This window comes from Wyeomyia smithii, chromosome 3 (genome assembly GCF_029784165.1).
Source record: "Wyeomyia smithii strain HCP4-BCI-WySm-NY-G18 chromosome 3, ASM2978416v1, whole genome shotgun sequence".
NCBI classification, from domain to species: domain Eukaryota; kingdom Metazoa; phylum Arthropoda; class Insecta; order Diptera; family Culicidae; genus Wyeomyia; species Wyeomyia smithii.
The window spans coordinates 205,725,681-205,737,158 of record NC_073696.1 but is presented as its reverse complement, the minus strand read 5'-3'; the positions used below and the strand labels follow the sequence as shown (position 1 = coordinate 205,737,158).

General features: G+C 40.6%; 1 protein-coding gene across 1 annotated transcript; it reads left to right on the top strand.

Annotated features, from left to right (window-relative positions):
• The first annotated feature begins 2,951 nt into the window (after positions 1 to 2,951).
• LOC129729018 (uncharacterized) lies at positions 2,952 to 7,559 on the top strand. The gene is made up of 4 exons (XM_055687496.1): positions 2,952 to 3,525; positions 3,613 to 4,601; positions 4,660 to 6,804; positions 6,858 to 7,559. The coding sequence occupies exons 1-4, from the start codon at positions 2,952 to 2,954 to the stop codon at positions 7,557 to 7,559; spliced, it is 4,410 nt and encodes a 1,469-aa protein (XP_055543471.1).
• Positions 7,560 to 11,478: the final 3,919 nt, after the last annotated feature.

Genomic DNA, 11,478 nt, shown 5'->3' with positions numbered 1-11,478 from the left:
CTACCGTCAGTAGCTACTAGTGAAGAGTTTATGGCCTATATGGATGCGAAAGAGAAAAAAAGCAAGCTGCGGGGGAACTAAAGGCGAAAAAACGCATAGAGAGACAAAAACGAAAGCTCGATAAAGAGTCACTTAAAAAAGCTAAACGCATACAAACACTAAAGCGCAAAACACCAAACAAAGAAGCTCAATTTAAAAAGAAAACCACTGTACAATCAAGCCGTGATAATAATCTGTAAGTACTGAAAATTTAATAAACAAGTTTCCTCTAAAATTGAATTTTACCTGACAAATACTTATGAACCTCAAAGTGAGCGGTGAATGGCTCACGCATGAGCGGTGAATGGGTACCTTCTGATTGTGATGAGAGGTAAATGGCGCCCAAGAGTTGGCATATTTTTGTCCATTATTAAAGTTTTTTGAGAAATTAAACTGTCTCATATATTTTTCATGGAAGAAGTATTAGCTAACATATCTGATGGCTTAAATTCCGTGAGAAAATAGTTAAAATTTTTTTTAATGATAATACAAAGTATGACTTTTTTTAAGTGCACGGTGGATGGTAACTATACGGTAATCCAAACCCAATTCAAATGTAGTCTTAATCCAATGCAAACCTTATTCTAATTCAATCCAATTCCAATCTAAATTCAATCCAAACCCAATCCAAATCCAATACAAATCTAGTCTAAATCCAATCCAAAAATAATCTTAATCCAATGTTAATTCAATCCAAACCCAGTTCAAATCTTATCAAAATTCAGTCCAAATACAATCAAAATCCAATGCAAATCTAATCCAAATCCAATATGAGTTGAATCCAATTCCGATTTCGATTAAAATTGAATTCGAATCCAATCAAAATTCAGACCAAATCCAATCCAAGATAAATCCAATTATAACCCAAATCCAATTCAAATCTTATCCAGATCCAATCCAATCCAATCCAATCCAAATCCAATCCAGATCCAAACCAAATTCAATCCAAATCCAATCCAGATCCAATCCAAATCCAAATCCAACCCAATGTCAATCTCAGTCCAGTCCAATTCCAATCTCAATCCAATCCAAATCCAATTCAAATCCAACCCAAATCCAATTTCGATTTAAATTGAATCTAAATACCAACCAAATCCAATTTGAATCTAGACCAAACACAATCCCAGTCCAAATCTAATCCAATACAAATGCAGTCCAAATTGAAACCAAATCCAATCCAAATCCGATACAAATCCAATCCAAATTCAATCCAAATCCAATCCAAATTCAATCCGAATCCAATCCATCCAATTTAAATCGTATCCAAAATCAATCCAATCCAAATTCAACCCAAGTTTGATATTATTCCATAACCAATCTAATCTAAATTTAATCTGAATCGAATTCTAGCCCAACGGTCAAACAATCTGAATTTAATCCAAACTCAATCTATTTTCATGGTCAAAAAATTCAAAAAAATTCTCTTCGGTATTTGCTTCTGATTGTGTTTCAACGACAACGCAAGTCGCGCCACTGCCAATGTTCCGGCTGATCTTATTGACCTTGACATTTTCAAAATAACGCCTCGAATGCTATTCAAAGCCGCAATGAAAATTGAAACCTTTTTTCTTCGCTGGTACCGATGGAATTCCAACTGAGATATTCCATTGAACATAATAAAAAAATATTTTTTTTAGCATGTCATTTCAGATTTTGCTGAAACTTTGCTGAACAGTGGTTCCTTATATATAAAAAGGTCATTTGATGATATGAGTTCTTCTTGTAGACTCACGACTGCTGTTTTAAAAGGGCCTATCCAAAAATGTGCCTGATGAGTAAAATATTTATTCCTGTGCCGAACGTCTATTGATGATTAAAAATATTTCTAGTGTCTAAACGCTTCGTTTTGATCGGCCTAGTGTCTTCAGAAAAGTTGTAGATAATAGTTTCATCCTTCCAGAAAGAAACATATATTGTGAAACAAGCTTGTAAAAAAACCCAAAAAGAGGTCGGTCGATCAGCATTAATTTTCGAAGTAACGTGGACTGCTTCAGGCGCAAGACTAATAAGGAAACCTGTCTCTACTCAATCTCTCAGCTCCCGGTTCTCTAAATCTGGATATACTTGATATAAACATGTTGAAATTAATTAAACGAGTTTTTCCAAAATTATAATTCCCCGCAACACGGAAATGAAACGCACTTTGATCCGTTGTTGAAAATAGCGAGAATATAATTCTCCTGTCACAGAAATATATTTTAGGTTAGCAAAGGTATACATAGGGGATTAGTTATTAAATTATTAGTTCGCATCTTTTGTTTAGTTTAGGTTAAGTTTAGTGTTCTGGCGACACTGACTGATCCCGCCAGGCACAGGCGGCGGACTATAAGCCAACGTCATAAATAATTTGGAGGAATAAACAGGATAGATAGGAGGAAAAAGTATATTTTTTAGCGCGAAAGAAGTAGTAGTAGATAGAAGAGTCACGATTGAAGTTCGAAAGATTGAAAGCTAAAAGTTCGAGAGAAATTAAAGGAGATAAGATTATTGAGTTTAAAATTATAGAGTAAATTAAGTTTTTCGGAAATTATCTATATTTATTGCTCGATTGGCAAGTGCATTGGATGCCGTTTTAACGTTTCCATTTGTTGAAAATAAAAGAGGTATAAATTTAATACAAATTTCGCCATTTTGAAACCACAAATGTAAAATAATTAATTTACTACACATGACCGATAGATTTGCGCACGCCCGAATGTATTTGCGTCAACTGGAAAATTTAAGGGTTCGGAAAGTTTAGATAAGAACGGGAGAGGACTAAATGTAAGTGGAATACCATGTAATGCTTGCTTTCTTAAAAATCAATACAATTTAATTTTAGCTTTGAGCTACAAGTAAAAAAAGTGTTCGTTGCAAAAAAATCTGTGTACCGAAACAAACTATCCGAACATTCTCGAAGATTTAGTCTCGGAATGTCACGGGGATCTGATGAGTCCGATAGGTTTGACTGCGGGACGTGCGATAGACCGAACTCGGTTCACGACATGGTGCAGTGCGATGGTTGCACAGTCTGGTACCATATGGATTGCGCCGCAGTATCGCCGGGAATATCGAGCCGAAAATGGTTTTGTGCGAATTGCACCTTATTGCGGAAGAGTGCAAAGAGAGATGATGATCATCCTATTACTGGGGACGGCGGCCAGATCTCCTCGCCTAAAAGGGATCCGAAGGCCAGCGATTATAAGAGTGGTGTGCCATCGACTGGTGGTGGCGCATCGAAAAAACATTCAGTGAGCACTTCTAGCTCACGAGCTCTAGCGCAGTTAGCACTGCAGCGATTAGAAGCGAAACAAAAGTTAGAAGAGCAAAAACTGTTGAATCAATTAAAAGAATTGGAGAAAGAAAAAGAGCGCATGCGGGAGGAGAAGGAGTTGGAAGAGCAGGAGAATGCCATTGCTAGGAAAAAGTTAGAAATGCTGGAGAAGTTTTTAGAACAGAAACAGAGTCTGGAAGAGCAACTTGCTGATGACGATGTTTCTTCCCGTTGTACTTTTTCAAGCAAAATATCAATGACGCGGGAATGGCTACGAACGCAACGAAAGTAAAACAAACCTCCTAATGGTATAAATGCAGGGGGAGAGTGTGGGTCTAACGAATCAGTTGCAGATGATGGAAGTTTGCAAGACGGAATCGAAAAATGGGGCTCTAGTTCAGTCCAAGAAGACCCTGAAAAGCAGCCTAAAATTAAGCCAACTGTTCTCGATGGTAACTACACTGCCGAAGGTAGGCGGGAAAAACGAACCGCTGGTACCGAAGAAGTATCGGCAGTTCCACCAAACGCGAATCAAATAGCGGCGAGACAACTGTGGCCGAATAAACTGCCAACATTCTCGGGCGATCCAGAGGAGTGGCCAATTTTTTACAGCAGCTACGTTGATTCAAACGTGGCATGCGGGTTTTCACCAGTCGAAAACGTTGTTCGATTAAGAGATTGCCTACGCGGCCCAGCTCGCGATGCAGTAGTGACTAAATTGATGTTTCCGGACGCGGCGCCATCGATAATAGAAACTCTTCGGCGGTTATACGGGAGGCCAGAATTGCTAGTAAACAATTTACTATCAAAGGTTCGTTGTCTAGAAGCGCCCAAACCAGAACGGCTTGATACGCTGATGAATTTTGGCATGGCGGTGCAACAATTATGCGATCATCTTGAAGCCGCAAAACTGCGGAGCCACATGACAATTCCGACGTTGCTGGATGAGCTTGTAGACAAGCTACCGGCGGCAATCAAGCTTGAGTGGGTGCGACATAAACGAACATGCGTCAAGCCAACATTAAAAGAGTTCGGCGAGTTTATGGATAGGTTGGTTGAAGATGCCAGCAAAGTTACAACACTCTTACCACCAAAAAAGGTGACTGATCAACCGGAAAAGGGGAAACAGAACCAGAAGGCACATGTCCATGCTCATGGTGATAACATCGGTTGGCAAAGTAATCCCTTGCCTAAGAAACCTTGCTCGGTTTGTTCAAAGTTGGACCACCGAGTACGGAACTGTGACAAGTTTCGGCAAATGAGCACTGAAGAGCGGTTGGAAGCAGTGAGACAACTAAAATTGTGTGAAGTATGCCTCTTCGATCACGGTACCTGGCCGTGCCGCTCGAGATATTTTTGCAATGTAGGAGAATGTCGAGTGCGTCATCACCCCCATCGAGCACAGGCTGCATCGAGAACAGGTAGCCACCGTAAGGCAAGCGGGTTGCCAATCACAACGCGCCGCGATTAAGTCCGTCCTATTCCGGATAGTACCGATCACACTCTACAACGGTAGTAATAGTTTCGACACTTTCGCCTTTCTTGATGAAGGTTCATCTCTGACGTTGATAGAATCGAATGTGGCGCGCAATCTTGGAGTTGATGGCGTACCGGAGCCATTGGAGCTCACATGGACGTCAAATGTAGTACGCAAAGAAAATGCATCGCAACGGGTTAACTTGATGATTTCAGGTAGAGAAGCGCAAGAGCGATTTAATTTATCTGCGGTGCACACTGTCGGCGTGCTGAACTTGCCGAAGCAAAGTTTGCGATTTGAAGAGGTGGCAAAAGAATACAAACATTTAGAAAATATTCCAATTTCGTTATTCCGGGATGCAGAGCCGAAATTGCTTATTGGCTTACAACACCTAGATCTATTCGCTCCACTTGACAGTCGTGTAGGTCAAGCAGGGGAGCCGATTGCAGTAAAGTGTGCCCTAGGCTGGACCCTTTACGGCCCCTGCGTGAAAAATCGGGATTCCTACCAGTTGTTGGGTCTCCACGGTTGCAAATCCATCGTCGAGCGTGAGCTGAACGAACTGATACGTCTGCAATTTGTCATGGACAACAATGGTATCGAGCCTACTCTGGTGCCAGAGTCTGCAGAAGTAGTTAGGGCTAAACAAATTTTGGAGCGCACTACAGAACGCGAAAATGGGAGATTCACTGCTGGGCTGTTGTGGAAAAATGATCGAATTTGCTTTCCCGATAGTCTACCGATGGCGAAGAAACGACTGAGAAGTCTCGAATCAAAACTTGAAAAAGATCCTGACTTGCGTAGCAATGTTCATCAGCAAATCAACGACTACATGGAAAACAACTACGCACATATAGCGACGGAAGCGGAACTGAAGCTAGCAGATCCCCGTCGTGTTTGGTATCTACCTATGAGTGAGGTGACACACCCTAGAAAACCAAACAAAACGTGCCTTGTGTGGGATGCAGCCGCACAAATAAGTGGCGTGTCACTTAATTCTCAGTTGCTAAAAGGACTTGTTCTACTATACTCACTACCAGGTGTAATCAGTAAATTCCGCGAGAAAAAGATCGCCTTTGGAGGGGATATAGAGAAGATGTTCCATCAAATTCGTATAAAACCAGAGGACAAGCATGCACAGCGATTCTTGTTTCGTTTCGACGAGAAACTGCAACCGGATGTGTATGTGATGGATGTTGCCACATTTGGAGCTACCTGTTCGCCATGCTCCGCACAGTATATACTAAATAAAAATGCGGATGATAATGCAGCGGAATTCCCGGAAGCAGCAGCAGCGATCAAGGGAAAAACGTATATGGATGACTATTTTGACAGCGCTAATACCACGGAACAAGCTGTAGAACGAGCACTGCAAGTAAAACTGATACACTCGCGAGCTGAATTTAATATGCGAAATTGGGTCAGTAACAGTAACGAAGTGCGACAACGTTTGGGGGAAACGCACGAGCAACGGTTGCTAAGCATTGATTGTAGCCCGGAAGAAAAACGACATCGAGTTCTCGGAATTGTATGGGATTCAGAGAAAGATATTTTCATATTTTCTACAAGTTGGCAGGCGGAGTTGGCTCCGTATATAATAAACGATTTGCGACCAACCAAACGAATTATACTGCGGATTGTCATGAGTCTTTTTGACCCAATGGGATTTCTCGCCCCATATCTAATTCATGGCCGCATGTTGATTCAAGATCTCTGGCGTGTCGGACTTAATTGGGATGATGAAGTAAGTGATAAAGAGTTTGAAAAGTGGCGGCGGTGGATCAATCTACTTTCAGGCATCAATTGCTTGGAGATTCCTCGTTTCCACTTCGATAACACGCACGCTGGGGCGTACCCGTCATTGCAGTTACACGTATTCACCGATGCTAGCGAGCTAGGTTACGGTTGCGCCGCCTACTTTCGGATTGTAATGAATGGGGAAGTACAATGCGCGTTGGTGATGGCGGAAAGCAAAGTAGCTCCCTTGAAGTACCAATCAATACCACGGATGGAGCTGCAAGCTGCAATGCTGGGAGCAAGAATTATGCGCACTGTTTGAGAATTCATACTCTTTCGATTGCGGAGAAGTTCATACACACGGATGTGGAAGTAGTACTGTTCTGGATACGGTCGCAGCACCGAAACTACAAGCAGTTTTTCGCATTCAGAGTCGGCGAAATTCTTTCACTGACCGAGCCCGATAATTGGCGGTATGTGCCTTCAAAGGACAATGTAGCGGACTGTCTAACAAAATGGTGCAAAGATACAGATCCTAGCTCCAACGAAAGGTGGTTCAGAGGACCAAAATTTCTTCATCATCCTGAAGAAAGCTGGCCAGAGCAAAAGAAAATAATAGACACTTCTGAAGAGTTGAGAGCCCATATCCTACTGCATCACATTACGGTCCCCGGACCTCTGATAGACATCGGACGCATCTCAAAGTGGACTGTGCTACTGCGAGTCATAGCATTCGTGAGTCGCTTCGCATCTAACTGTCATCGTAAGAAGGCCGGGCTTCCGATCGAAACGATCAAAGCCACCAAGGCACAGCGAAAGCTTATACTACGTTCCCTACCAGCAAGCGCAGTCCTTCTGCGCCAGCATGAGTATCAACAAGCAGAACGGTATCTGTTTCGAGTGGCACAAACTGAAAGCTTTCCCGATGAAACTAGAATTTTACTGAGTAACCGAGACGTGTCACAATCGAACAAATGGGTTAGTATCGAAAAATCGAGCCCTTTGTATAGGATGTCGCCTTCGCTGTCGGATTCGCTAATGAGTTCGGGGTAATCAGAGTGGAAGGAAGGACATCGAACGCTAGCTTTGCCGCGTTTGATGCCCGGTTTCCCATAATACTACCAAAGGAACATCTGATCACTAAATTACTACTAAACAACTATCATTGCCGGTACGGACACGCAAATCGCGAGACAGTCGTCAATGAAGTACCATGGAACGGGGTGAAATTGATCAATTTTTATAACAATTTCCAATAAACTAGCTTCATGTACATTTTTCCCGAAATAGTATAATTTTGAAACACGTACTGGTATGTGCTCCAGTAAACCTCTATGGCTATTGGTGATATTTCTATCGTCTATTTCATGAAATAAAATCGATCATTCTATAAGGCACTATAAGGTAAATTGGGGTGAAATTGATCACCATTGAAATCCATACATTCTTTTGGAAATGTGCTTTTTTTCGATATGCTAAAGATAAATGATGATTTCTGTACTAAAAAATATTATTTACAGCTAGTTTGGACACGAAAATAATGATATTTCAGGTTAAAATTTGTTTACTTTGGTTCACGAGCTGCTTGTTGCTAAATTTGCTCTTATTTTATCGTCGTTAGACCGATTTCAATTCTGTTTGTTGCAAAAGCTCAAAAACTAGCTCTGAAATTAAATTTTTTGTGGTTTCCTGCGAATTCATCAGTATTTCTTTAATGGTAAGGAATGATCATTGTTGAAAATTACATTTTCTGAACTTTTATCAAACATTACTCACTTCTCCAAATTTAACGTAATTAACCCTCAACTAAGATTACTTTAAGTAAATTCAACACTTTTTCTTGTTATTTGGAAACTTGTTTGATCAAATTTGATTGAGTTTTGACTGAGTTAGAAAAATTTTTCGAAAATATGAAAAATTGCATCGGCCATGCAAGGGTTAACTTTGACAGGTATGTGAATCATGCAAAAGTTGCGTTTAAGGACACGTTAACATTGCCTAGTGTTGTAAGAGCAATATCTTTTGATTAGTATTTTTTATCACGAATGTTCAGGTGATCAATTTCACCCCACTGATCAATTTCACCCCATTCCACAGTACGTCAACGTTTCCATATATTTAATTTGCGATCGTCAATCGACAAAGTTATGAGAAATTGTCAACGTTGCAAGGTAACAAAATGCCAACCCGTGAACCCCCGGATGGCACCACTGCCGGAGGCACGTTTGATGCCATTCGTCAAACCATTCAGTTATGTTGGTATCGATTATCTCGGCCCAGTGGAGGTAACAGTTGGTCGTCGCAAGGAAAAACGATACGTGGCCGTTTTCACGTGTTTAGTTGTTCGTGCTGTTCATTTGGAGGTTACACAAAATTTATCCTCCGATTCCTGCATAATGGCTATCAGAAGATTTGTTCGCAGACGAGGATCGCCGGTGGAAATATTTTCAGACAACGGCACCAATTTTGTCGGCGCGAGCAACGAGCTGGCTGAACAAATTCTGAATATTCACAACGACTGCGCAGAGACCTTTACTGATGCACGCACTAAGTGGTCATTCAATCCCCCTTCGGCACCCCATATGGGTGGCATATGGGAGCGAATGGTGAAAGTGTAAAGGAAGCGATGAAGGCACTAGACAACGGGCGAAAACTTAACGAAGAGGTGTTGCTGACCGTGCTGGCCGAAGCAGAAGGGCTTATAAATTCCCGCCCACTAACGTACATGCCCCAATCATCTGCTGATAATGAGGCGCTAACGCCTTATCATTTCCTCCTGGGAAATTCTTCAGGAGAACACCAGCCTGTGAGAACATCCGTAGATCTGGCTACGACACTGAAATGTAGTTACAAAATGTCACAGTATCTCTCTGAAATAGCTTGGAACCGTTGGTTGAAGGAGTATTTCCCGACTATGAATAGACGGTCCAGATGGTTCGCGGAGAGTAAGCCGATAAAAGTCGGAGACTTGGTTTACATAGCTGAAGGCGAACGGAAAACTTGGACGCGTGGACGAGTGGTAGAAGTGATGGCCGGCTCGAATGGCAGAATTCGTCAGGCGGTAATTCGAACAGCTGAGGGCAAAGAACTTAAGCGAACAGTTGTAAAACTGGCAGTAATGGAAGTAGATAGTGGATCCTGTAACACTACGGAACCACTCCACCAGGATCCACGGGGCGGAGGATGTTCTGGCGACACTGACTGATCCCGCCAGGCACAGGCGGATACGTCCACCCCTGCGGCGGACTATAAACCAACGTCATAAATAATTTGGAGGAATAAACAGGATAGATAGGAGGAAAAAGTATATTTTTTAGCGCGAAAGAAGTAGTAGTAGATAGAAGAGTCACGATTGAAGTTCGAAAGATTGAAAGCTAATAGTTCGAGAGAAATTAAAGGAGATAAGATTATTGAGTTTAAAATTATAGAGTAAATTAAGTTTATCGGAAATTATTTAAATTTACTGTTGCTCGATTGGCAAGTGCATTGGATGCCGTTTCAACGTTTCCACTTGTTGAAAATAAAAGAGGTATAAATTTAATACAAATTTCGCCATTTTGAAACCACAAATGTAAAATAATTAATTTACTACACATGACCGATAGATTTGCGCACGCCCGAATGTATTTGCGTCAACTGGAAAATTAAAGGGTTCGGAAATTTTAGATAAGAACGGGAGAGGACTAAATGTAAGTGGAATACCATGTAATGCTTGTTTTCTTAAAAATCAATACAATTTAATTTTAGCTTTGAGCTACACAGTAAAAAAAGTGTTCGCTGCAAAAAATCTGTGTACCGAAACAAACTATCCGAACATTTAGAATGTATGCAAATTACGTTTAGTCTCCCTCTAGTTTTGTAGCTTAGGTAGAAACAGTTTAGATTGTGCTATAGGTTAAGTAGATAGTCACAATTTCTTGGGACCTAGTTTAAGTATATTTTAGTTAATTTCAGGAATTTTAGATAGACAATTTAGTTGCCTAAAACGAACTATGCGTTGCAAAAATGATCACTTTGACACACACTCCCTAAATCCGAAACATGCCCGGTGTAGATTGGTCACGCCAAGTTCCCAAGTAATACTAGGAAACTAGGATAGTTTTCCAGTAAAATGAAACCGGTCATCAAATAAATTCATCTTGCGTAAAATTCTGGCCATTCAAAAATTGACAAAATTTTGCTTATCTCTCTGTGTAAAGCAGGACACTTTTTTTCGGCGCGACAATTTTGTTGGTTGATTTGTCGAAGCTACAATTGGAGAATTTTAGTGGAACTAAAAATTGTTTGTTGGGTAACAAATACTTCAAAAGTAAACAGTTCCAAGTTGAACTAAACGATTACCAGAGAATTACCAATAGACTGCCGCTATGCAAGCCCATCTTATTACAAGAGATAGCAAGCCGTATCATTGCTTTTTATGAGATGGGGCAAAAAATTGGATATTTTTTTAGGTTCTCCAGTACTTAGTTGTCCAATTCATCTGTACTTAGGAAATTAAAAACTATAAATACCTAGTTAGCTACCATTTTTTCTCAGTGACACGCGGGGCGAACCTTCGCACTACCCCGAACAATACTAAATCCTGTCGTATAGCATAGAACGTGTGCAGAGAATTGTTCAATTGGCCTTAAGTGGCTCATCAATCCAATCCAAATCCTTCAATTGACTTCAATTGAATTGCAATTGGATTTTATTAGTTCTAGAACGGTTTTACCGTTCTAAAACTAATAAAATCCAAACCCAAGTTCAATCCAAATTCAAACCAAAATCAATCCAATCCAACTACAATTTAATACAAATCAAATTCTAACCTGAAGTAAAACCCATCAAAATTTAATCCAATCCAAATGCGATCCAAATATAATTCATATCCAATCCAAAACAAAATGCAATTCAATACCAATCCCGTCCAATAAAATCTCATCAAATTTAATTTTATGTATTCTAAATCTAATATTAGCTTAATTCAATC

Coding starts and splice junctions, on each gene's coding strand:
- LOC129729018 (XM_055687496.1), top strand. CDS start 2,952: ATGTCACGGGGATCTGATGAGTCCGATAGGTTTGACTGCGGGACGTGC. Junction 3,526..3,612: donor TGACGATGTTTCTTCCCGTT/GTACTTTTTCAA, acceptor GTATAAATGCAG/GGGGAGAGTGTGGGTCTAAC. Junction 6,805..6,857: donor TGCAAGCTGCAATGCTGGGA/GCAAGAATTATG, acceptor ATTGCGGAGAAG/TTCATACACACGGATGTGGA.